General features: G+C 37.9%; 1 protein-coding gene across 1 annotated transcript; it reads right to left on the bottom strand.

Annotated features, from left to right (window-relative positions):
- Positions 1 to 23,981, bottom strand: LOC107754055 (neuroepithelial cell-transforming gene 1 protein-like). The gene is made up of 7 exons (XM_016570371.1): positions 23,780 to 23,981; positions 15,495 to 15,561; positions 10,296 to 10,358; positions 1,889 to 2,026; positions 1,623 to 1,793; positions 1,149 to 1,335; positions 1 to 1,049 (listed from the first exon to the last, which is right to left on the bottom strand). The coding sequence occupies exons 1-7, from the start codon at positions 23,899 to 23,901 to the stop codon at positions 628 to 630; spliced, it is 1,170 nt and encodes a 389-aa protein (XP_016425857.1). The 5' UTR covers positions 23,902 to 23,981; the 3' UTR covers positions 1 to 627.
- Between the last annotated feature and the right edge of the window lie 3,690 nt (positions 23,982 to 27,671).

Below are 27,671 nucleotides of genomic sequence, written 5' to 3'. Positions count from 1 at the left end.
ATAAAAATTATACCTTCTGATTTAAATATAAAATGGAGCTGATAAAACATCTGTTTAATGGGAATGTACTTGTAAGACTTGCCTTCCAGTAGAGCTATGAATCAGACTTTTACAAAGTATTCATTGCTTTGGATATTTCATCTTTTTTTCTCAGTGGGTATTCTTCCCTTCTAAAAGCTAAACACAGTGCTTTTAATAAAAACAAAAAAGAGCTACAGTAAATATCTTATTGATAAATTTAAAAAAAGTAAAACTTTAATTACAAAAAAAAAAAAATCAATATTAATAAAATAAAACAAAAATATGACCAAACTAACAATAAACAAGACTAGATGTGTGATCTTGCACTTTCACACAAACCAAGGTGGTGATTTAAAGTGTGCGGGATGCGTCTTCAATCTTCAATCCCTTGAGATCCACACAGTCGCCTCACGAATACTGTCTTTCTGGTACTGGTGCGGCCCACATGGACCTGGGAGGGTTTTGGGGGGAGGGATTTGGTAATAATAGCTGCCATTGTGGACAGTAACAAAAACACTGCTGTAGAAACACACAGTCCATACACACACATAAATACAAGTCCTCCACACAGTGCCACTCCATGTGCACCCTGGGATAGCTTAGTCTTTACACCATGGTCTCCTTTCTCTTGCCCAACGAGCAGATTGAACGCTTGTCCTTTTTGGATTTGCGGGGCAGGAAGGGGGCGGAAATTGAAGATGATGAAGAGGATGAGGAGAGAGTGGAGGTTGCGGAGGGCGTGGGGCTGGGGGACGAAGGGGCGGAGGCCGCGGCCCGTGGACAGTTCTCATCCGTCTCTTCCATATGGATGATGGCGGAGACGGAAGACGAGCGCCGTTTGGTGTTAATGTCGGTACTGGCAGGGGGGGACAAGGATTCACTCTCAGGGAGCGGCGAATCTTTCTGGGTCGACATGGCAGTGCGGAGGCAATTGATCCACTGTTGCTTGTGGAAGACGTCATTGACCTGCAGTGTGTGGGACTGGCCCTGAGATGGGTCCTGGAAGCGTACCCGGAAGATGTTCTTGGCTAAAGGGGGGAAAAAGATATTCCAATGAGCAAAAGGAAACAAGAAATGACAAAAGGAAAATGCGTGATCAGCTTGACGTTGAGAGTCGTCAACCTTACCTTTATCGGCATTACTAAAGGCCCCTCGGAATGAGCCGCCCATGCGGACGTCTCCATCCTGCAGGTCTTCCAATATGAGATCCTGCACTGGGATCGGCTGGCGGTACACCTGGAAACAGTGCCGATCGTTCCGTGTAACAGGCCGGGTCAAGACCAGAACCTCCGTGAAGAGAAACACATGCAACTTCTAAAAAGAGGACAAAGGAAAAAAGAGAGATCTGGTTATTGACGTGTTGTTTGAACGTTGGGCTGATTTGCAAGTATTAACAATTTTCTCTCCTGGCGCTCTCAAAGATTCCCTTGTCATTGTGTCATTTGTTTGAGGGACAAAGGGAGCCAGTTCCTTCCCTCTAATGGCCTTATTTGGAATATGGTGGCTTTTGTGTTTATATTTCCAGTGAATAAAAGACAAGTGATTTCCCTCCAGTGGTTTGGGCTGTTATGGGTGTGTTTGTATTGAAGACAAAAACTCACCGTGCCACTTTTGTTGCGAAGTTCCCCATGGCAAAGCAGGCTCTTGCACTGCTCTATGCGTGGGTCTTTCTGTCTGTCATCCAAATATTCCAGCTTATCGATATAGTACTGACACTCGGACTCCCCTTTCTTCATGTTTATGTCAGCCAACACGGCCTGAATGATGCTTATCTGGAGACAAGGAACAAAGGCAGCATTAACATCAAATGTCACCTAAACGACTCAATTTGAAAGCCTACAGTTACTAGATTTGTGTCTGAACTTACTGCCTGCTCAAGGCTTGCTGTGTCTAAGGCCTGGAGGGTCTGGCCGAAGCGTCGGACGGCCCCATTCTTCACGGGAGAGATGAGGTTCGCCAGCGAGGTCACTCGGCCGAGAGGCCTCACACGCTTCGTACAGGGTTCCTATGAAACACAAGGATGGAAATAAACGTTAAAACTTAATCAACCCCAACTGACCACAATAGATTCCTTAGTGCTTCATTAACTGCACAACTGCCAACACAAGAAGGCTAAAAATCGAGAATGGAGCACAAGTTTCTGCCTCACATAAACAGAGGCTATCGTATGAGTCACTGGATACACGCTCCATTGTTGCAGGTGTGAAGGGGTCAACCGGAGGTCAGGGTGATTGGTGTTTCCTGGGCAACAGGCAGCTTGGCAGAAGCTCCAGCCTCTGGAGGCAGCAGCTGTTATGCCAGTCACGTGAGATTGACCCCCTCAGCAAAAAAAAAATTATATATATACCTACACATACAAACATGAACAAAGACCCCTCTCTGGCTGCAACCCTGGAGACTCAGCGTTCAAGAGGCATGACTGGAATGTAGGAGACCTCAGTCAGCTGTCCCACACTGATGACCCACACGCACTCGACAACATAGCCTAACTATAGCAAACAGGCCCCCCTGATCAGGGTGGTTGTTCACTTAATGGAGACAAATTTGCTCTTTCAAGAAGACGTTTAAGAGCTGTTGGTTGTGTGTATTTATGTGGGTCAGACGGACCACCACGGTGAGTTACAGATTTGACCCAGGACTTTAAACAGGGTGCACTCTACTCCCTTCTACTCTGTTTCTCTCTCTCCTTTCCTCCATTAAGAGCTGTTTATGGCTTCGTGTTGAGGCAGGCCCTGTAGCCCTTGCGTGAGAGAGACCGGCACACCTGAACCCCCTGGAAGAGGGGGAGGTGAGCACTCTCAAACCTTATATCCATAATGACTGGGCCTCCCGCCAACTTCAACAGACCGGGGGGGGGGGGGGAATCCAAGCAAAGGAGATCTGAGACATTGATCCTACACTCTAGAGATCTGACTGAAAAATTCTCCTACCATTCCAGGAACAATGTATGCTTTGTCGTCAAAAAAAGTGTTTGCGTCTTTCAAACAACGAGAACAAAAAGCACTGTGTGCTTGCACTTTTTAAAAATGCACATTTCAATTAATTTTCCAGTGCTGGATGGTTTTCCAGCTGCTGAAAGTATATAAAAAAAGGATGTGTTGTTCTCTTGGCAAAGTGAAACCTAGGAACCATTCCTCCGACCAGCAGAGACAGCTGCCGAGCAGATCTACGACTTTATTTTAGCAGGAACTGCAACTGTGGCCCAAGCGGACTTGGCCACCCAGATCTGCCTGCCTGCCCTTCCTCTGCTGTAACATATAATGCAAGTAAACATGAAGACCACAACTGAACCTTCTCCACCGGTGGCCAAAAACACAAGATGTTGGGGAGACTGACCGCAGAGGAAGCAGTCTGGCTCAAAACTGGATTTAAATGAGCACCAAAGTACCTGTGTGAGCCATCACTGGCTCGAAGCAAATAATCGCCGTGTTGCTGCTGCCTATTGCACTCTTTCTACTATTTAGGGAAACCCTGCAATAATAAACCATTTTTTTAAATTCTAGATTATCTAGTGGAAAGAGCAACATGTAAGCAGACAGATAGTCTGATAGTGTGGCTATTTCTGGCTGTGTTGACTCGTAGGGACCCCCTGGGAGAGTCGCATTGGGAGAACTTAGCAGGGGGAAGCCTCCCCCACAGGAACCAGTATTTAGACTACTGCTGTTAAGTAATGTGTGAGTGTGTTTGCTTAGCTATACATTGGGGACAAAATTGCCACTAGAAGTTGGCTAAAGGTTCCATTGGGAATAACCCCCAAAAGTAGAGGAAAATTAAGTAATATAAAAAAAAAAATTATATATTTTTTTATTCTAAAAATGCAAAAGATTTTTAGGGGTACAGTTAGTCTATTGTTATTATTAGCTGTGAATAAAAACAAGATAAGTCTATGGTATTTTGGCATGAAAATGATTACCTGGCAAACAAACAATAATTTGTGATAAAAAATTAATGAGGGGAACCAAGCTCTAGTTAATGTCCCTCAGCCTTGAGCCACAACTTCCTTAAAATCTCCTGATTCATTCATAATTTGCTACTTCTGCTTTAGCTTTCCCGACAACTAAACCATTTCTGTGGCCACTTCCGAATCTGAATTGAAACCGCAAATAGGAATAGCAGCCTGCTGAAATGAAGTAAAATAAAAGCCTTTTTTCTGGGTCTTAAATGGATTTCTAAATACTCAGAGCAGGGCTCAAGCACACCTGGGCTATGGGCTGTGATTGCTTTCAGACAGCTGGAATGTTCTTCATCTCTGCATGCTCTCACACCTTCAAAAAAAAAAAAACCCTGAGGGGCTCCTCAAACCATTAATATACCTGCAAAACTTTTGCTCAGGTGTACAGCCAAACGCACAGGCTTTAAACTTCCTGTATAAGCACATTTAGCCAGCACAATGACAAACTGACAATTAAAAAAAAAAAGTTAACATGTAAACCAGTAACTCAATGACTATAGCTGAGAAGACCTTTAGCCTTGTTGATTTGCCGATCACTCACTCAGGTCTCACATCCTTGAGAAACACACCTGTAGTTCTTACTCCTTTAAAGGCAAGTGTGTGTACCAGATAACAACAGGGCAAGGTACTGACTTGGCTGATAAAGAAAGTAAAGGAACTCAAACATTTGTGATTAATTGCCTTTGGGTCTCACCTCTAGTTCTTTGCAAGTCTGGTTCTGGTAGTCTATCTTCTGTAAAGTCCGTTTGATGGGTACCACACAGGGTTCATCGTAAGCCACCATTTCTTTCAATAAAATCCACTGGTTGGTTTCTGTTATTTCCAAGAGTCGGCAATAATCCAAAAGTGATTCTTAAATAAATACGTGATGTAACATGAGGGATCTGAAAACCTCACCGTCCCCCTAACTTGTGATTGTCCGCCTGAGCGGAGCTTTCTAACTTCTAAACACACTCTCGGTGTGTGTACTCTAACAATCTCTAACTTTGTTCTAGGGATGTGAGAGGTAGGGAGTGCTCATATACAGAGAGTTTTGAAAGGGGCGGAATCAGGATGTAAACTCACCAATGGCAAGAGGGCGGAGGAGGGGATATGTAAAAGAATCTGAAGAGACAAAGTCTGAGAAAACCTGACTATCTCTGCAACCTCATATCAACAAAGATCGTCTACTAGATATTACCGAATCAGAAATGTATTATCAAAACATTTCATGGTCCACAAAGCAGGAGAGCTTATAAACATTTTGTAAAAACTTGTTTATTAAATAATCCTTTTCATTTTTATAAACTCATTTTCGGTTTTAAAAACCTAGATTTAAACCCTAATTAAAGTCATTTTGGACCTTAAACTAACCAACCAAACCTCCCATATTCCCCAGTTTGCAGTAAAAGTTTCAAGATAAAATGCAAAACAGTCTAGCTTTGTGGTGAGTGAAAGCAAGTCTGTTTCTATTTGCAATGTGGATTGGTTTATGTATGTCTTTGAGTTGCATGAAGGGTGTAAAGTACAGGCATAGTTGCTTTGAGATCTGCCTAATGAAGAACTGGGTCGTTATCACCCACTCATCAGCAGGGGAGGGGGGGGGGATGATCAATTACCATATCAATCAGGGCTGAGGGGGTCACACGTACACAGTGCACTGGTGGATGTCTGTGTATTGGAGGTGTGTGGGGAGGTCTGATAAATCAAAAAGTTTCACTGGTCCGAACCAGAAACTGACCCAGACCATGCCATAAACAAATCCTGCTTAACAAAAGCAGCTTTTCTCTATTTTTCTCAGCGTACACAAAACCGCACAGCCATTGACTTCCACATTTGGGTGACCAAAAATCCACTAGCACTGGTTCACTACAGACCCAAATCTTTTACTGCTACCTTCCCACACTGTCAGCAGAGGTATTAACTTCAGCTGTGCAAATGGACTAGCATGTGATGGAGCTTTTTAAGAGAGATTTGTGTTAAAAAGTGTGAAAGCGTTGGGATGCATTCTAAGCAAATGGAGATGAACGATGCGCAGACTCTAAGCTCACCTTCCTGTGTCAATACAAGTGTGTGAAAGGACATGCATTAGTGTGTTTGGATCAGGACACCTTCCACTGCTCAGTGGACGGGTCAAACGGAAGCAGGATTATTTGCTAATGAAGCTGTGTTCAGTTTACATGTTATGTTATTGTATTATTTAAAACATTACACTCCCTATTTTCACAACTAATCAGTGTATTTTCATAGTGTGTGTGTGTATAAAAATCACATTTACGTACTTTTATTATTTTTTTTTAAACTAACTATTTGAATTGTAAGTGTACTGAAAACCAACTAAAACCAAAACCAAAACCAACTACATTAACAATGACCAACTACTCTCTTCAAAACATCTTTCTTTGTGTTCCACAGAATAAGAAAAAAAATCATACGGGTTTGAAACAACATGAGGGTGAGGAAATTACAAGGTTTTCATTTTAAGGTAAACCATCCCTTTATCAATCCTTCTCAGTTCCTCAGAACAGCATTTGCAACATCTTCTTATAAATTAAGAAACTGAAAGTGCAACATAAATTAGATGACTAATCGACAAAATCAGATAAATGTAAACTTGTGAAATTATAATGTGAATTGCAGTAAAACATAGTAATATATGGCACATTAACCAATGTCAATGTCATTAATTTTACCACTACAAGTGGCTTTACTAAACAAGTGAAATTAGCTTAAGACATTTTTTTTTAGTCAAACTTGAGTAAAATAGTGTGTATGTAATTTTTATTGTGCAGTTTACAGTTTGTATAACATTTGTGTGCATATATTATAAATAATATTTAAATATACAAATATAATTTACATGTTTTTTTGTTACACTGTAATAAATTGTACTATTTTGGACAATGTTTGAAACTTTGTATTGCTAACACTTTTCCATGTTATTTCCTCCTTATGATAAATCATTTGTATTCTTCATTCTAAGTCGCTTTGGATAACAGTGTTTGCTAATGAATAAATATAAAACAGAAATTAAACACAAGAATACATGATTTTAATAATACTTTTTGACCCATCTTTGCCATAAGTATATTAGATGTTGGTGCTAGCAGTTCATAACCGATTTAGCAGCAGTTAATGGGTTTAATCATGTGACTACTCGGCACATAACGGTTGTGCAAAAAAAAAAAAAAACCTGAATATGTATGGCTAAAAATCAAATAGGGCTATGAGTGTGGGTGATATCAATAACAGGGTTCCTTCATCTCGGCGTGTTTTGACGAGACGTGTGGTTGTCATATTGCATGAGAGCTTGGCTCAGCCTGCACCCCCTGCAGGCTAACACCTCGACACACATGACAGCTGGACATCTGGGTGTGAAGCACAAACACAGCACTCCTACTTTAGTGCTAAACACCAGCACACAAGAGTGACTCACTTCATGCGGGCCGTGTGCGAGCTTGCCTAACGGGAAATGTGAGCTAACTTGCTACGATCTGATAAACCTCTGTTGAATAGGCAGCGAGCGGAAAGGTGTGCAGTGGATCATAGTGCTGCCCCCTAGTGGATAATTCAATAGTACTGCGGTTCAGGTGACTGTGATGGAATTTCACATTTTATTTCTTCGTGGCTGGATGGTCCAGGATGCATTATCTTTACTTGTACAGACTTTGATTAGCAACATAAAGAACATCTTATGATAAAAACCTCTTCTGTCCGAGTTTTTGAAAGCTTTCTGTTTCTTATCAGTGTTGGAGGAAATCGCATCTACTGTAACAAAGGTGTAGTTACAAGACAAGCCCGTACTGGGAATAGGCTGTAGGTGCGTGACGTCTAAATGTGTAGGTGTACATCAACAACGCAACACCAACTCTTTTTCTCTGGAATCACTCTATCAATTGCCATCTCAACTTCAATGCCCACCCCCATTCATTCATCTTATATGCCTTTTCACTTCCGTGATACAATCCTCCATGCTGCTTACAAAATGTAAATATGGTAACCCATCTTGTAAATGTAAATATTCCACACCATCGTGACATTCCAACCTGTATGAATTTCTTCAGTGGAACAAAAATAAGACATTTTGAAGAAGCTGACTCTATGGCTTCTGAAGACTTGGAATATAGCACAAAAAACACATGAGCCACTTTTATGGTGTGTTTGCATCCTTTCTGAAGCTAGAAAGCACCAGTCCACATTATAATTGCGTGCATCTACATTCTTTAAAACACCTCCTCCTGTGTTCCACAGAAGAAAAGTCAACGGGTTTAGAATAACATGCGGGTAAGAAAATGGCAAGTTTTCCATTTTAAGGCAAACTATCTCTATAACAATCTATCTCAGTTCCTGATAGTCATTTGCAGCATCCTCTTATAAATAAAGAAGCTGAAACCAAAACAGATAAAACTAAACTTGTGTTAAGTTATAATATGACTTGCAGTAAAACACATATGTGGCACTAGGGCTGGACGATATGGCCAAAATTGATATCACGATATATTTCTTAATTTCGGTCTTTATATAAAACACCCGCGACATTTTTTGATTTTGAAACGTGCAGTGCTCATGTTTATTCAACGAAGTCAAACGGCACAAATAAATCAATGTATGGGAAACACTGGTAATGTATATCGAAATATCGGAAATGTGTTTAAAAATCATATCACCGTTATTGAAAAAAATTATATCGCGATACATATTGATATTGAATTATTGTCCAGCCCTATGTGGCACATTAACATTAATTTTACTACTACAGTGGGTTCGCTAAATACCATAATTTGCTTTTTAGTCGTTTCTTATTTTGGTGTGCCACCAAAACTCCAACTACAGAAAAACAGATAAAAATCACACACATCCTGATCTCAAGGATATTTAACTCCAATTGAGTCAACGCACCCTCAACAGAGGTGGTTGCCACCAAACAGAGCAGGTAACTAATAACACACCCCTCGGTCCAGACACACAACAGAGTCAGGACGCATCCCACACACGCGTACGGACTCTTTCCTTCTCATTCTCACAGACTTAAACAATACATCGCAATCTGATCTGAATCAGATCAGACTTTAAGCTACGCCAGTTAAATTAGTCACAGAGTAAGAACTTCAACTGTGACCATTTAAAGACAACAACATGACACTTTTGTGAATACTTTTGTACATTGTGCAAATTTGGTAGTTACATTAAGCAGAATCTGGCGAGTATGCATTTAGCAAATCTCAATTTGACAGTCTCAGGATGACAATGTAAATGAATCAGAACAAGGCCCTGAGTGCAGAGGAAAATAAAAAGGGTGTCTGCAGGACAGGTGATTGATTGTACAAAACCCCCACCTCCCACAGTATGCATTCTCAAAGGTGTGCTGTGGGGAAGGGAGTTGGGAACTTTTGTTCCTCTAAGTTTCACTCTAGAATAGTCTGGGTCGGAATGAACAAGTGACTGAAATATTTCAAAGATGTGAAGTGAAGGCATTGAGGCCTTATTTATCAAGTCATTCCAAACCTGCATGACTTTTCTTTACTAGATCTATCTATGATTTATAATCTCCTACTCTAGCAATACTATACTAAAAAAAATACATTTGCCAATGTTGGGCATTTTGTTATGAGATGTTTTTGTGCAATAACGTTCGCCAGCATTTTTTCCATTCCTTAAGGCATGTAGGCTCTGGTGAATCAGAGCTCTCTCATCTCCTAGGCGCAAGACTGATGAAAGTCATCTCAGTTATATTGTTCTCCCGTCTGTCAAAGTTCAGAGGATCTGAGTGTGTTCAGTGCGACCTCTTACTAAACTGTAAAAAACATCGGGTTGCTATGGATGTGTATTAATAAGTCAACTGTTCTCTTTCAGAAGGAGAAAAGTACAAAAATAAACTAGAGAGGATTCAAGATCAGTGCAGAGTCAAATTACCCAACTTGTTAGTTTACACAGCAGCCTGTCTTAATTAAGCCCTTGCTGAAATGAGGATAATTACTGACAGTTATCATGGAAAGTTTACGGTTTAGGGAGAAATGACCTTTCCGATTATCAGTGGAAACGATTTTCTAAGATTAAATTCCTCCAGTTTAAGGTTAAAAGGCTTTGATTTCTGCCACAAACAAGTGATTTCATCTAGGATTTTTGTGCAAAATGGCTTTGATTTTGCTGACAAATATGGCGGGGGGGAGGGGGGCATTTTTTTCTTTCTTGATGTTGTTATGAGACTTTGATGTTGTTTTGAAGCATGTTGTGGACAGACTGACTTCAGGGAGTAATTTAAAAAGCAAGACCTCTTGATTTGTGTATTTCAATAAATCAGTTGTGCCAAATCTGCCCAATGTTGTTTTGCTGGTTTTCTTACCTTGAAGTCAAAGCTGCATAGACTGACAGCGTCTGCATCGTCCTTCTCTCTACGCTTGCGTTTCTGCAAAAAGGAAAACAACCTTTAAGAATCTGAAGCACAATACACATCTAAACTAAAAGGAGACACTTACAAAAACTGTAAAAACTTTCTGGCTTTGAGAGAGGAACCAAGGAAGACATTCTTTTGTCAACTTCTCTACAGTTTTCCTTTAGTTTCCTGAAGAATATGCAAAGTGCTACCTCAAAAGTTGGCATTACGGGTTACAATGGCTCATAAGGAGGTCCAGTGAGACTCAGGAAGGACATCATTATCCCTGAGGCATTTTAGCACCTGTTTCTGTGAGTCGGGAGCTGGTGGGGCATCTGGCTAGTGAAAATTCTACCTGTGGAGTGTGTGCAGGGTGTGAAGGGGTTATACATTTTTTTTGCAGCACTGCGTTGGCCACCAAGAGCCCTCAGGGTCTCTGTTATTGGCGTATGTTCTCTTTACTAGACTTTTCCCAAAACCACTTTACGAAACCTTTCAACACAGGCCATTTAAAGACAGTTTAGTTGGTGGCTGAGCTATAGTTTAATGAACCTCCCAAGAAGACATCAGCCCCTCCATATAACTAGACCCACATGGATCTGCACTTTTTTTATTTTATATTATAATGAAACAACATTTTGTATTTTATTCAATGATAATTATGTATGTATGTATACAAGCAATAGACAAAATATCATTATTAAACCCACAAGTAAAGTAGGAGGTTTTTGAATGTTAGTAAATCTTGACTATTCATCCAGAATGAGGCTACATATTGAAAAACGGGTGGTAGTTTTAATGTGCCCATAATCTACATTACACCTTTATATTCAACACTTACAAAACAGGGCTAGTTTGCTAGTTAAGTCACTTAAGGTTTTGTTTATGAGACAGGTATCAATTGAAAAGCCCCCATTCTTAATGTCACTGCCGCTAACAGAAGTAATGTCTTGATGAGCTCTGTTTTCTTATAGGGTGAAAGCATTTGTAAAGTCATGTGATCAAAACCAAACACCCTATAGTCAGCTCACGAGTTTCATTGAAGCAATGAGTAGATTAGGCTAATTTAACATCAGACCCATTGATGGCGAACAAGTTGGCAAACACACTAAAACAATAAATGACAAGCTATCATTTAGCAAATCCCCATTCACAGACAACAGGGAGAATTAATCAAGACCCTGATTGGAGGGTTTTAGTTGACAGTAATGATTGCTGGCCCATCAGAAGCTGAGCTACTGAGTGAATCACAGGTTACTCATGGTGTTTGGTTTTGAACGTTTTAATAGATAACACAGATAAGCGGCTGCTTTTGTGTTATCTGACCATGGAGAAAAGCTAATAGTCTGTAAGTTTACAAGTGGCACCGATACTGCTAGTGTATTTAGATAAAAATGTATGTAAAATTAAAAATTAGGTCACCATTGGAAAGCATAAAAAAAATCACTCGAAGAATAAAACTCTAAAGCTTCACAATAAGAAGAAAGAAAACTGAGAGCAACAAAGAAAAGGTCAAAATGATAGACAAGCCGTGTATTTTGGCTCCAAACTGCATGTTCCTGGTGGACAAACCATAAATGGATATTACTGCAAAGAATTTATGAGAGCAAACAGCAGCTGGCACGGAAAACATGAGATTATTAAACAAGCTCAATCAAAGTCACGTTTTTGGGACACTCTGCATATTGCAGGGGTCAGTAAGAGCTAGGATGAAGAGTTTGTGCACATGATGGCCAAGACATGTGGTTTTGACACATCTGGATAAAATCAATATGCACAAAGCCCATCTGTTAGAGAGAGAACACTGATTACCAATCAATGAGGGGAAAAAGTCTAAAAAGCAAAAAATGAAATGGAAAAGTCAACATGAAATGGTGTTTGCAACCCATTTAACTTCTGTAATGTGACATTTTCCAAGTAAAACTGGATATTCAATTAGAGAAAAAAGTAGGATGGGACTTCCATTAGGCTGACTGGATGTGAACAGTGGACAGTGGTTGGTAGAAAGGAGCTGAAAAATAAGACGGCCTGAAAAGTTGTTTCAAAGGGGAAAAAGGAAATCTTTAAAGTTGTGAAAAATTTAAAAATGATTGTTTCCAAACAGGTTTCTCCTCAAGCTACCATTGTTCAGGTAGTTTCATCCCAAACTGATGCCATCAGTAGAACCAATGCTGCAACTTAAGCATGTCACCTTTACAAAAAGACTTAGGGGCACATTTTTTATAAAATGAAAGTATAATGTTCAGTTGTCTCAAGCTGCTTCCTGTGTCTTCTGCAATCAGTCTGACTCACATTGTAACAGTAATCTAGATGCTACAGAAGAAAAACCACACATTTGTTGTATGAATGCCAAACCAACAAATAATTTTCATAAGAACTACCTTAGTTTCCTTATGAACTGAATTACATAAAGACCTTTAAATTATGCAACATACATTTGCATATTGGAAGACAATGAAACCAGACGTTTGAACATGTCTGAGACAGATTTTTTCAAATCATCATCACATGTTGGCACAAGAAGCTGTCAAATTGAAACCCGGCAGTATCACAGAGGTCTGCAGGCCGCTTCCTGCATAATCCATCTGTTGTTGCACTACCTTGTTCACCCTGCGGCCATACAGACGGCCTTAACCAGAAGAACTACTTCCACATTAAAGAAAAAGATTCTACGCTTTTATGTTCCAGAAGTCTGAGAAGGAATAAGAAGAGGGAGGAATACTCTTTCACCTCGGCAGGGTTTTGAAGGTGAGATAATGGCGCTTGAGCTGGAAGCCTAATGAGGCCCATGTGCCCACTAGATGAGCTAATGTGTGTGTGTGTGTGTGTGTGTGTGTATTCATGAGAAAAAAAAAATTACATATCAAAGGAACACTTTGGCACGGAATAAAGCGGTCAGTCTTCTTTCCCGTCTTTCCACCCCCCAGTTTTCCTACAGATGAGAGATGGATTGCGTTTTGCTTGGCCTTCATAAACTTTGGAATGCTCTAATCGGGCTCTATTCTCTGTTTTCAATCACAAACTAGTTTGCATTTACTGCTTAACTGATGCAGTGGGAATGAGGACTTTGGATATAGTTTGGTGGAAATTTGGGGGATGGAGAGACGCTTGGGAATGTATCAGTGGCAATTTGTGCATCAGCTCAACCAGAGGCACGTGATGCCATGAGAGGATTGAGATGTCATCAGTTGGGGACAATGTGATTGTACTTGAGAGGCACAATATCTGCCAAAATTTTCGTAAAGGGCAAGGGGAAAGTACACTCACTAACTTGCGCGAAGGAAAAAGATGGAAGGTTTAACAGAAATTACCTTATGGGTGTAGTATTTAAGTTTCTGAGGCATGAAAACTGGTGAACCGTAGCAAAGCACCATTAATGGAGCTACAGCATTCACGTCATTTAAAATACAAAGGTCACCTGTTGTATGTCCAAATTTATTTATTTTTTTGGTCCTGCTTTACTTACAGGCTGTAAAATACTGAAACAGAGTGGTAATGTGAAAGTGAATAGAACAGTCATTTCTAATTTCCTTATGGCATTGAACACTGTATAGTTAAATAGAATCGCCTAAAAAGATTCTGTTCAGCATCTATTCTTCTGAGAAGGCACTGCACTAAGCCGTATTATGAAACAATTAATCAAAGACTGTGGCCAAATCAAGAAAAATCCTATCTAGTGGTTCGTTCAATATAAAAGTATTGATAAAGTATTGGTAAATAAAAATGTACTATTTCAGCTAATCTGATTTCTGTCAGGACCACTATCGTCAAAGATGATTGACAATTAGCATACAGTTTGGATTGGCGGTATGGTTCTGTTCTGGGCAAGAACTCCCTGCGCATCCATGCAGCCTAGCATGGATGAGAGCAGCAATAACCCCCCAGGGTAAACAGAACAGAACCAACATAAATGTATTGCAGATATTGTTAAAGTTCAATAATTTTATGTACACATTTTAGAATTAGTCTGATTCAAAGGAGAATCAGAAGGCTGAATCCCGACTGACAGAGGAGGAGTTGGGGATGGAGGAGGGTAATTAGCTATTGAGCAATGCGAAAACTGCTGATAATACTGAGGGACCTTATATATGAATGCTTAGATAGGTGTCGTATTCCTATAGGTTGATGGGGATCAGCTGAGAGTCAGCTGATGCAAGCTTGACTAACGTGACCTGCCAGAACTAACGCTACGCTTGATTTTTAGCATTTTAAGTTCTTACATCCTGCCCAATATTGTCCTCCAAACAGTGTACAAACTGAAGAGTGTATCTATGTAGTAGGGGTGGAACGGTTCGGTTTGTATCACTGTTTTAGAGTCACGGTTTCAGTACGGTTCGGTATGTGCTATGTTTCATACGGCATTCGCATTGAACAAAAGTGAATGGTTCGTCCACGTTTTTGTTTCTGTTTTTCATCGCTGTTGTTGTTGTAATGTATTGGGAAGCCAGAATGCGCATCCATCAACAGAAACATATATTAGCCGAACCCTGTTTGTTTTACGTGTTATTTATAGCAAACCATATTACAGATGCGTTGTCAGATTTAAGTTGAACCGCGGTCCTAGCGCGTGCCGAACCGTGTGTGGAAAACCGTACGGTTAGATTTTTTTTCCAGCAAACCGTTCCACCCCTACTATGTAGGTTATGATATACACCCTCTTTGGAGTGGTGATATGACTGTGATTCAAATCACTTATTCAATGACGCTTATGATGCTACCTCAGTAGCTAGCTGCCTGTGTTGACTTAAATGCGCTGCATTATTTTGCTCATTGCGCCCTCCTGTGGCCTTGGGAGACAATTAGACCTATACAATAAAAACCTATTTAATCTGCATATAAAACATTAGAAATTAGATATTTGTTTAATTTTTATTGTGTTTGTTAAAACAAAAAATATGTTATTTGTCTCAATAAATTGTGTTAATTATAAATACAGTGGTTTATTTTTAAAAAAAATTTATATTGCTTTTTGTTTTAAAAAAGGTTATAAAAAAATTTCAATAATTATCGATACCGAACGATATGAAACATTATATCGTTGATAAATTTTTTAGCTATATCGCCCAGCCCTAGTTGACAGTAGACAGCAAAGTGGCTTGGAACAGAATTACTGGGTGTTTTGTATGCTTGAGAAAGAGTTGAGCCATATGGATGTCATAAGCTACTCACCAGCGTGAAGTCCCACTGGGGTCCAGGTGTCAGGAAAGTAAAAGAACTTCCTCGTCTCAAAGACGGCCTACAGCAAGAAAAACACAAGATAAGATTCTCAAAACAATTATTCTTCTAAAACCATTTGAAATAAAACATTTAATTCCCTCTTCACACAGAAAACCAGACAAATACAAAGCATCCAACCAGACCCAGACCTCTGGTTGTGCAGTAATGACGTAGACCATGCAGCCAAACCTTGTAGATTCATTAATATGTCCATAACCCAACAATGTCAGTGTGCCCACAAGAAAAGCCCATAAATGTAAAGACACATCCTGTACGTACCACACACCAAGCCTGGTGTAGCCCCGTCTCCCGTGACACTGCATCATGGTCTGCAGAACCGATACAGAGAGAGCGTCACTTAGCCCCGATCTCTCTAACTCACACCAAGACACTCAGTTTTTGCCATCTTTCAGCCACGTGCCCTTTCCTTCAGTCTCTATTCATCATGTCCTTTTACCCACAAATGCACTGCCCCTCATTGTTGGCTGGGCCCTTATTTGGGGATTGGTGACAACCGTCTCAGCGAGGTCATGTTTGCAAAGATACCCAGTGTTCCTTTTCTTTTTTCAGCCATGGTAATGGGACGGCCCGCCAAAACTTTTATACAAAGCCTTCAAAAACATTCTCACATTTATTATCTGCTAATTTACAGAACTATGAATAAATCATCATTAATGGAGTTATGAGGTATTGCCGTTGGATTGTTCATTTTAGCAATATTGCAAAAGAATGATCAATTACCCTGAAGCGCATGTCAGCATTATTCTAAAGAAAATATTTCTGCCTTTCACTCTGAAATCATTTTTGTTCACTGATGTAATCAAGGCCAAAAGGGTGGTGAAAAATATTTTCAACAATATATTGCATTACCATATGGCTACTTGCCAAATTAATACACTACTGATCAAAAGATTTTGTTTTTGAAAAGTCTCTTATGCTCACCAAGTCTTCAATGATTTGATAAGGAACACAGTAATAATTGTAATATTGTAAAATATTATTAATTTAAAAGAACTATTTTCTGTTTTAATATTATGGTAGTTATTTTTTTCTGTGATGTAAAGCTGAATTTTCAGCATCATTACTCCAGTCTTCAGCGTCACATGAACCTTCAGAAATTATTCTAATATGCTCATTTGGTACTCAAGAAACATTTCTTATTATCAATGAGAAAAGTTGTGCTGCCGAATATTTATAAGTCTTTACTGTCACTGTTGATCAATTTAATGTGTTCTTACTTTCTTTAAAAAAAAAAAAAATCATACTGATTCCAAACTTTAGAACAATTAATACATGGACATAATGGAATTTTCAACTCAATATTTGAGAAGACAAAGAATATTTTGCATGAGACAACAGTCCCAGTTTAGCAGTCTTTTTTCCCCCAGAAATATTTGACCCCAGAATGCTTTTGTTTTAATCGGTAAATTTTAATACTGCATAAGTTATTTAGCGGTGAAAGCTGTTTTCAATGCATGAGGATGAGTCAAAATCTGACAGCCTCCATTTATACTAACAAATGTTTTTTATATTAAAAGTCTTTATTAAATATGGGTGAACTTCATATCACAAAGAATCATCACTAAAACAGTGGAAAACAAAATGAAGACACATTCATTCTCTGGTTGCCATCTATCTTGGGTGTAGGAACGTGAATGTTTGGGCTTATTTCTTTTATTCTGTCTGATGTGGTTTCTGCAGGCATCCCCCATCTCTATATCTTTCCATGAGTTGTCTGTTTTATCATTTCGTCACTTGAGTGCAGATGACAGTAGAATGCAAATGGTGTATACGTATATAAGAAAATAGGTAATTACAGTTCAACAACTCAACAGAGAAAAAAATGTTTGTCGGAAGTGAGAGAAGCTGGTTCTCACAGAAAGACTAGTTCAGATGTGACTCATTTAACTTAAGGTGTGTTTAACGATTGAATTATGTCTGATGGTGTATATGGTACAGGTTGTTTCTTAATAACAATGTAAGAAATGTGGTGATGCAGTGAGCAGAACATTGAGAAGCTGGGTGATCCTGGGTGTGATATTATCTGACCAGACAGAGGGTGTAAGTGTGTTAACAGAGTACAGAATCTATATCAGTGTCCACTAGAAAGAGACTCTACTGTGGGTGGTCTCGACTGCTAAAGACAACAGGGGACTAAATATGTAGGTCAAATGACGCTGCCAATACCATGATGGAGTGTCCTCCATTCCACACTGCCCTGCTGAGGCAGTGTGGAAAAGTAGAGACAGCATATTTAATTTATACGGATAAAAAGAGACTTGGCTGTGACCAGGCCAATACGTAATATGTACTTAACAAGTGATATTGAAAAGTGCATATTTGAGTAATGCACCAATATTGGAACTTGCTGTCATAAAACGTGACGTTATAAAACACCATACAGCCTCTTGTCACACACTGGTTGTGTTTGCATACAAATATTAGCTAAATTCATTACCTTAAAATTCACAACTTTCAGATTCATAATTAAACTAATATTCTAAGAAGGTTTTCTTCAATAGAAAATCTCCCAACGACAGCATCACAACGACCATCATCGATGTTCAAGGGGCAATATTAGTTACAATAACGTAATATAAAATAATATTTAAAATAACTGTTTTCTATTTTCATGTTTTAAAATGTAATTTATTCCTGAATTCCAAAGCTGAATTCTGGCCATTACTCCAGCCTTTTAATGTCACAAGATCCTTCAGAAATCATTGTAATATGCTGATGTTGTGCTTAACATCTCTTATTAATGCAGAAAACATTATTTTTCTCTGAATTTTTGAATATACGGAAAGTGTAAAACAACAGTATTTATTTGAAATATTTTATAATTGTCTTTGCTGGCACTTTTGACCAATTTAATGCTGAAGAGGTATTAATTTACCTAAAAAAATCACTAACCTCAAAGTTTTGAATGGTAGCGTACTATTTAGATATACTAATTCTGATCTGTCACACAGTTTAGACTGGATGGCATGTGTGGACAGTAAAACGAAACATGGGCTGTGAGAATTATGGGACTTGAGACCTTAAAATCAACATGAGATCAAATCCAACAACCTGCTATTCTAATATGCAATATTCCACTCAATTCCCAATGGAAGTGAATCCAAATTAAACATGTCATCAGCTACTTCTGAATAGGCCTGTCGCAATAATCAATATATCGACTTATCGCGCAATATATGTACATGACCTCAATAATTTTTGGTGACGCAATATATCGCACATTATATTTACTTAAAAATGTATGTTACTATGTTTTGTACATTCCATTTGCGCCTGTGTCTTTTGCAGCTTCTTGTACATAGCATGGTGTAGTCATGAGGTGCTAGTTCAAATAAAATAAAAAAAATGCTTCTACAAAGTTTCATCTGCAGATATGGCCTTGTTTAGGGATCTGTGCCTTTGTGCATACGGACATATGACTGCTAAGTAGTGATTGAGTTTTTCAGCAATAGTGTGCACCCTTAATTTACAGAGAAAAGAAGGTCAGGGAAAAATCTGTAGATGGAAAAATCTCCATACAAGTTATTTACATTTTTCTTTTTTTCCACTTGTTACTTTGCACTTTTTGTTAGAAAATGTTTATTCTAAATATTCTTAAAATTAAAAGTTTGTTGTCATTTGGAAGTGTGTAGGCCTTCTTGCATTATTATGCCGTTACATTATGATTATATATTCAGTGGCATAAAATGGTGTTTAAAATGACAATAATATCGCTTATCGCAATTATTTCTGGGGCAATATATCGCACAACAAAAAGTTGTTATCGTGACAGGCCTACTTCTGAACATGGTTGCAATATTGATTGATTACAATATTTGGCTTACACAGAAATTTTGAGCAGACTGAATACTTGATTACCTCAATTGTGGTTTTAAAAGGGAAAAATGTGAAATGGACCTGTAGCCATATTGCGTAAAATGCCAACAGCAGCGTTTCCCAAGCCTGTTCCTGGAGGCCCTCAGCACACTCTCCATAATCAAACACACCCGATTCACCTCATCAGCTCAGTTTCAAAGACTCCAATGCCTGAAACAGGTGTATCAGATAAGAGAGACATACAAAATGTGTGCTGTTTGGGAGCTTCACAAACCGAGAAGGGATACTATGAGTGTGTAGTGCTTCCAAAACATGACTGGAATGCCGAGGTGTTGTCTGAAACGTTGGACACCGACATGACAAATATGGACCAAATAACACACACACCCTGTGATGGTTACATCAACACAAACACCTCAGAGTCTCTCACAGGCAATGTAACAGACTGCACAAATACACCAAATATGAGGCCTGCCCTGTTCTGAGAACTCCACAGGACATTACATCACTATAGTTATTACCTTCCAGTGTCAGATGATCAGATACGAGTGTGGGAACATGTAAGATGCTACTTTGTGTTCGTAGGTTGATGTCATTGTTGCATTGGTCGTTTTGATGTCTGTAAATTCATTTAAACACAACTGCACTTCTTGTGTATCGTATTCTGAATTTTGGACGTCCTAAGTAGTCACAATGTACCATACAAACCAATATTTAGTTTTAAGGGGACGGTCAACGTTGGTTTCAAGTTTTTTTCTTCTTCTGTCATTGAGAACGCAATCCCACTGACGTTAAGGTGGGAAGGGGACTCGGGTTAAGCTAAGTAGGTTTGGTTTCACCGTGTTTTACGTAGCAAACAAAGGAGAGGCCTTTGGAGGAATGATATGTCACTTACTCATCCAGATCACTCCACAACGGCTTCAAAAGCTCTCTTTGTTGTGGTCTCCACTGTCAAATATGAGACATCATATATAACGAACCTGTAGAAGGCCACGTAAAGGGTTTGAGTGTCAAAACGGCACAGAATAGATAATCTGAAATTGGATAACGTTTGCCTTAAACATCTACAATGTCCTGCTATGTGCAAAGCAGTGACGTTGTGCTCTTATCTTAACTATATCTGTTTTTTCAGTGTGTATTAAATTAAATGGGTTATTGTCGACTAAATCCTTGGGGATTACTGGACAAAACAAGGCCAAAAACAAGACATTTAATAAAAGTCTATTTTGCTTTTCCGGGACACAACACTACGTCAGAACATATAGTGAGCTTTTCACGTCCCCTTTTTTTTTTTTTTGCTCATAGTTCATAGAAGGCAAGTATTAAGGCCCATTCACACCAAGAACTTTAACTATAAAGATGATTAGATTAGCACCCACACTTAGACATGATAACATTGTATTTATTATAAGTGCATGCTGCAGTTATGTCGTCTGCCACTTTAAATGCTCAAGCACTTTAGCGCAAGATGGATTCTGATTAGCTATCAATGTTTTTATCGTTCATCAGCTGCAAAAAAAACAATCATTGTAGTTGTGGTGTGGACTCTGCTTTTCTTTAAAATTTAGAACAATTTTTTAAATTACCTTTATTGATGTTGTTACAGTGTAAACAGGCCTTTACTATATTTGTGACCCTGGACCACAAAACCAGTCATAAGTCGCTGGGGTATATTTGTAGCAATAGCCAAAAATACATTGTATGGGTCAAAATTATTGATTTTTCTTTTATGCCAAAAATCATCAGGATATTAATTAAAGATCATGTTCCGTGAAGATATTTTGTAAATTTCTTACTGTAAATATATAAAAACTTAATTTTTGATTAGTAATATGCATTCTTCATTTGGACAACCTTAAAGGCGATTTTCTCAATATTTAGATTTTTTTGCACCCTCAGATTCCAGATTTTCAAATAGTTGTATCTCGACTAAATATTGTCCTATCCTAACAAACCATACATCAAAAGAAAGCTTATTTATTCAGCTTTCAGAAGATGCATACATCTCAATTTCGTAAAATTGACCCCTGACTGGTTTTGTGGTCCAGGGTCACATTTATAATGAATTATTATAGAAAAAAATCATTTTTAAATCATTAACTTTAATCAATATTGAAATCACGATTACTTTTTTTCTTTGGATTTTCACATTCAATTAACTGAAAAACAATATGTAAAATGAAAATACAAAAATGGAAACACTTTAATATAGGGGCCAATTCTCACTATTAACTAGTTGCTTATTAGCATGCTTATTAATAGCATATTGGCTGTTTATTAGTATTTATAAAGCGCATATTCTGCATGACCATATTCTACATCCCTAATCCTACCCAATACCTAAATTTAATAACTACCTTTACTAACTATTAATAAGCAGCAAATTACGAGTTTGAGGCAAAAGTCGTAGTTAGTTAATGGTTTGTTAATAGCAAGAATTGAACCTTAAAATAAAGTGACCATAAAAATATAATTTATAACAAAAATAAAAAATTAAGTTATAACGTGACACCATAATTTTATCTTAAATATCATGTTTTCATAATCATTAGATGCCAAATTCACAATTGAAAATACATTTAAACTTTGTAAACTATCTTGCACTTTTTATGCTATGGATGGATAAAAGGGGGGAAAAAATCATGCAGCTTCTTGTAAAGAGATATTACATTTAAGTGATGACTTTTGACTTTTCAGAGAATAAAGAAGGTGAAACAAATCCCATACACTTACATTAGAGTAACTGCATTATAAGGTCACTAACTACTATGTTCTCAACTCTCTGTAAACCGTTCCCTTGAAAGATATCCAATACAATGTAACTCTTTGTTTTTGAATGCTTCCTTATGAACATTCCATTACATTCTATTTTTTCTATTTACAGGGTGACGTCATTGTGACACTGGTGCTTTTGATGTGTATGTTGTGTGACTTCCTAAAAGTCTTAGTTGCGGACCAGTTTGTATAATATCTAGGAAAGGGCTCTTTTGACATCGGCCACCAAGCACATGCCTCGCGACACCCAAATAACCACCCTGGCAACTGCATAGCAACACACTAAAAACATGTAGAATATCATAGTATCCACATAGCAATGACTTTGCATCATAGTGGCAAGTAGCTCTCAAATTTTCCAAAAAATTGTAAAAAGTTTCCATGCCATTTTTGTTGTTTTCTGATTGTATAAGAGGCAAATGGGGTCACATTTCCTGGTGTTCCAATCAGGCAGAAGGCTTGGCATGAGAGAAAAAAAAAACCAGACCCTCTGCCAAAATAAACTGTTGTTGTTTCAGCCTGTGATAAAAGCGCATTTGATGCTCTCTGGCTTCTTTCTCAGGGTTTATGTGAGATCTTGCATATATTTGGCATGGTCTATTTACATGTGGTACCTTGGACACATTATAAGATGTCTTCTTTGTTTAATATTGGTAAAATGGCTATACACCAAGATCTGACAAATGTTAAAGTCATTAATTCATTCTAACCTTTTAATCAAAAAGATGAAAGGATTTGAAGATCAAAATCAATGTCTTTGCATACAAATAAAGATGCTTGCCGTATGTTTTTGTTTATTTTATATTGTCAAATTATTATATACCCGTTTAGTTTGGTTGTTTTTATTAAATCTGCTTTGGTGTGTATACTTTGTAAACATCTTTGGCACTAAAATGTGAATGATGTTGTTGTTGTTAGTAAGTCAGTCAATTGCATTACACAGCTGATTAAGTGATAATGCCGATTTAAAACACTGCTAAGTTTTTGTGTAAAACTCTTAAGTGAGCTAAAAAAATAAATCACTTGTTCATTTAAAACGGGTGTGTTAGAGTTTAGCTCCAACTTGCCTCAACACACCTGACTGGAAGTTTCTATGCCTAGTATGAGCTTGATTAGCTGGTTCAGGTGTGTTTAATTAGGGTTGGAGCTAAACTCTGCAGGACACCGGCCCTCCAGGACCGAGTTTGGACAGCCCTGTGTAAGAGGTTTGAGCTGAGCATTTTTAATGCTGTGGCTTGAACGCTGCTTATATTTTATGAGGCATTAGCGCTATCGTGTGGTGGGATGAAACATTAACGTTACAGCAATACATACGCTCTCCTGCTGTCATGCTTTGTTTTCATTAGTCGACATATTGCGGAAGTTTTTCTCACTTTTGAAAGCACAACAAACTCATACACCTATACTCACCCATTTAGTGGCATGTTACAGAATAACTTATTAGATATGGTTTATATAGATAAAACTGTTTCAATGTAATCAACAAATACGTTTTTATTACCAGATCTAAATGCAGTTCGCATAACTGCAAAGGGATACGCAGACCACCACAATAGTGCGAGCATTGGAATAATAATAAAGACCACTACCAACAACAACAAAGTGTGTGTTATGATCTTCCTGACCGTTTGAAATTGCGCTCTGGAGACGCGTCGATATCCGCCACCGACGACTTTCTCTTGTTCCTCCTCGGTCTTTCGTTCACCGGCTCCGCCATCGGCGCTGGAGATCCGTCAGTTTCCTCCATTTGAAAATGTGGACCTGGAATGCGTTACTGTAAACCGTGTATACAAAACGTAGTACAATTAAAATGAGTTATTCTGGGGGGTGAATTGAAAGGGGGAAGTTGGCAATATTCAACGGATGGGACGGATTTTGAATATGGCGGAAATCTGAAATCGTAGCCAATCAGGAGTGAGCAGGAGGGGGCACGGTTGATGGCGACTAATGACGTAACACTTCCGCGCCTGCGCTGTCTCGTACAATGTCGTGTTTTGACGAGCTTAGCCTATGTAAAATAACAGAAAAGCATTGTTATTTTTTTATTCTTTTATTTCTTTAGTTCCATACACAAATGTATTTACCAATAACAAACCTTAGTTTCTGGCATTCAATGAAACTAAGCAGTAGGTCAAACGATCTCTAGCTGCATCAGAAAACAAAAAGATGTAAAAAGCTAAAAACTCATTCTAATTATATTTTAAATGTATATATTTTTTCAATGTGCATATAAATGTATTGTTTAAGCCCCTTGGCTTTTTGTATCTTTTAGATATTATAGGCTGTTATTGTAGGGTAATATCTGTTCTATTTCTAATTAAGATAAAAATGTAGCCTGAAGATAAAAAAAATATATGGTAAACACTGCTGCTCATACTTAAGTCTATTTTTGTACTCAACACAGCTGACTTTTAGGGGCTTTCATTTCTAAAATATTTTAATAATAGCATCTGAATATAGTACGGTTGATGTATAGACTTTTGTAGTGCCAATTCTACAAAATTGAACAAATCTGGTAAAGTAAGCTGGCCTAATTGAGTTTGTGTAGATAGGACAAGTAAAGGATGATATGCTGTAGTTTGTGTAAGGTCAGATAAGATGAGCAGTTGGTTTTGAACTTTGTGTTTGAAGGCAAATTTGTCTCGCACAATAGTCCAGACCTCATTAGAGCTGAAAATGTTTAGCTTGTTTACTGCAAACTAATGATGCTTATTCTGTATGGTTACTCATTAGAAAGGCAGTTCAAGCATTGTAAATACACAAAGAAAAGCTTGACAGTTCCCAAAGAATACACTTTTTGTAACTATGAGTCAGTAAACCTTCATTTTTTTTCTTTCTTTCCTTTTTTTGTAAAATGCCTACTTATTCTACTCAAGGAAAACTTAAACAAAACAAAAACAAAAAAAATCTAGTCTGTTGTAGTTACATTTTTATTCTTATACACCACATAATAATAATAATTTATAAAGTATAATTAAAATATATTATAAAAATACATATTTAAAAATATTTATTAGTGTTTGTCAACACATTCCCACAATGTTCATTAAAAAATATAAAGCAAATATAAATTGAACCAAATACCATGCTCTGCACATATCCATGAAATATCAGGAAGGATACTTCATATTCACATTTGATGGTGAAATCGTGGTTAATAATTCCCAGTGTTAATAATTCCCACACTTTTGAACTATTAACATGAACAATAATTAACACTGCTAAATGTGACTAAAGGCATAAGGATATTAAAAAATGATAAACATTTAACAAAATGATTTTCTGTAAATATTTGACGTCAAATTGACATTGACTTAACGTTGGATTTTGGTTACACAACCTAAAAACAACAAAATATCAACATCAGCTGACGTCGGTATCGGACATCAATTTAACATTGACATTAGACATTGAATTTACATTGAATTTTGATCACCCGACGTCGCAACCAAAATGTAACCAAATATCAACGTCTTATGACGTTGTGTGCCTGCTGGGAAGCTGCTTTAAAACAATGCATATTGTGAAAAGTGCCACAACCTAAAATGATCTGAACTATTTATATCAACATTTTTCTGCATATATTAGCTACATGCCTAATTTTTAGCTTGTGTCTCCTTCCAACCAACAGAGGGCAGAATTGATCTGCAGATGAAGTCAGTTTGGGAGCAGGTATTCTCTGATGGAGTGTTAATTACAGCATTTTCATTTATTTGGTTGTGAATACATAGTTAGGGTACCTCAAAATAGCAACCAAGCTTATTCAAATTTCACTCATATTCAGCTGAAAAGAAAACATTTATTTATATTTTTCCAGTGTATTTTTGCAATAACCTCTTCGAAGGCCTGAGCACACATGAAGTAGGAAAAGGGCACTGATGGCCCTTTGAGCACAATGGGAAGCCGAAGAATTGATCCCCAGTCATTATAACCGATTTCAAATGGTGCTAGATGACAGAAGGGACTCTAAGCACCAGAGGAAATCAGTCATCCTTTGGTGGGGAGAGATGGGGGCAGGAACAGCCAGAGAGGGAGAAAGAGCTTCAGAGAACACAGTCTCTCTTTACTAGCCCGCTCAGGTAAAGTTAACCGTTCAAATGAGGGAATGAGAAAAACAAATGCACACCACAGTTCCTATAAAGAAAGATAAGTAGGCAAATCCAAACACAAACTCTTTCACGATGTATTCATACAATAAATAGCCTATGGTCTCTGTAAGCAATGTAGTTATTAAATCAGTCCTATATCATATAAAACTTGTTCAATGCAAAGTGATTCCTGCTTGTTTCCCCACAAGGAAACAATCCCTGGTTATCCTTGAACCTCATTTTGAAGAATTCAATTAACATCGCATGTTTTCTAGATGAAGTTTGTCAAATTATTTGGTTGTATTTCAATGAGAAATTAGAAATTACAATTGAATTAAAGTTAGTTTAAGGTCCTGTGGCATTTCATCACGCTAGTGTTATTGTGAACTAAAACTATAAAAAGTTTATAAAATAAATAAAATAAAATATTAATATTAAATTTAACTTTAATTAGAACAAATTACTAAAAATTAGAAATGTTGCCTTGGTGACTAACTGAAATAAATTAAGCTGAATTACTAAACCTGGAAAAAGGTCAAAAGAAATATTTAAAAAAACTAATAAAACAAACTAAAAGAACTAGAAAAGCGAATTCAAAATATTAATAAATACTATAATTGTACATAAATACTAACATTTCTCATTGCTGTCACATTTATAAATTCATACACTGTTATAATACAAGATATTGCATCATATTCCTTTTGTTCCTACTTCCATGTTCTGCATCATTCACAGACATTGCATCATGCAAACGTAAGATATCATCTCAAGATAATCAAGCCTTACAGAAACATCCAAAACAACATTTAACACTGATGTTTTAGTGGATAAATACGGCAGTGAATAAAATGTTCACCTACTTCAACTTAAGCTCAGTTTAAGTCATTACAACTCATTTGTGTTATATTAAAGGGGTCATATGATGCGATTTCAAGTTTTCCTTTCTCTTTGGAGTGTTACAAGCTGATTGTGCATAGATAAGATCCCTGAAGTTGCAAAGACTAAAGTCTCAAAACCAAAGAGATATTCTTTATCAAAGTTAAGACTCTGCCACGCCCCCCTAAAACGGCTCATTCTAACACGCCCCCACATATCTACCACACTATATGGAAATATTTGCATAATGCCACCCAAATGTTCACGCAAAGAAAGAACGCGTGGTTTCAGTAACCGCAGTTAGTGTTGAAGCAGCATGTCAGGGAGACGCTGTGTGTTTCAGTGCGAAAGCAAAAGCACTTTATTTGGATCACTTACAACAGAACAGCAATGCATTTTATAGACGACCGTTTCGTGAACCTAGGAGAGGAGGTAATTCTGACTTTACTATGACAATCTGGCGCTTCTGAATCAGCTACTGTTATGTTATTAGTTTAAGTATTTGCTATAGAGAGAGAGCTGTGTGTGTGTGCGCGCGCGCGAGAGAGAG

The sequence above is a fragment of the Sinocyclocheilus rhinocerous genome, unplaced genomic scaffold, assembly GCF_001515625.1.
Source record: "Sinocyclocheilus rhinocerous isolate Xijiao unplaced genomic scaffold, SAMN03320098_v1.1 scaffold772, whole genome shotgun sequence".
In the NCBI taxonomy this organism is placed as follows: Eukaryota; Metazoa; Chordata; class Actinopteri; order Cypriniformes; family Cyprinidae; genus Sinocyclocheilus; species Sinocyclocheilus rhinocerous.
Note: the sequence above shows the minus strand (reverse complement) of the source record. Positions and strands in the feature narration are given on the sequence as shown.

What these genes read in the sequence shown, in the direction of transcription:
- LOC107754055 (XM_016570371.1), bottom strand. Translation starts at nt 23,901, where the DNA reads ATGGAGGAAACTGACGGATCTCCAGCGCCGATGGCGGAGCCGGTGAAC. An exon ending in CAGCAAGCCTTGAGCAGGCA is followed by an intron (nt 1,794 to 1,888) that starts GTAAGTTCAGAC and finishes CCTTGTCTCCAG; the next exon opens with ATAAGCATCATTCAGGCCGT. An exon ending in CTTTAGTAATGCCGATAAAG is followed by an intron (nt 1,050 to 1,148) that starts GTAAGGTTGACG and finishes TCCCCCCTTTAG; the next exon opens with CCAAGAACATCTTCCGGGTA.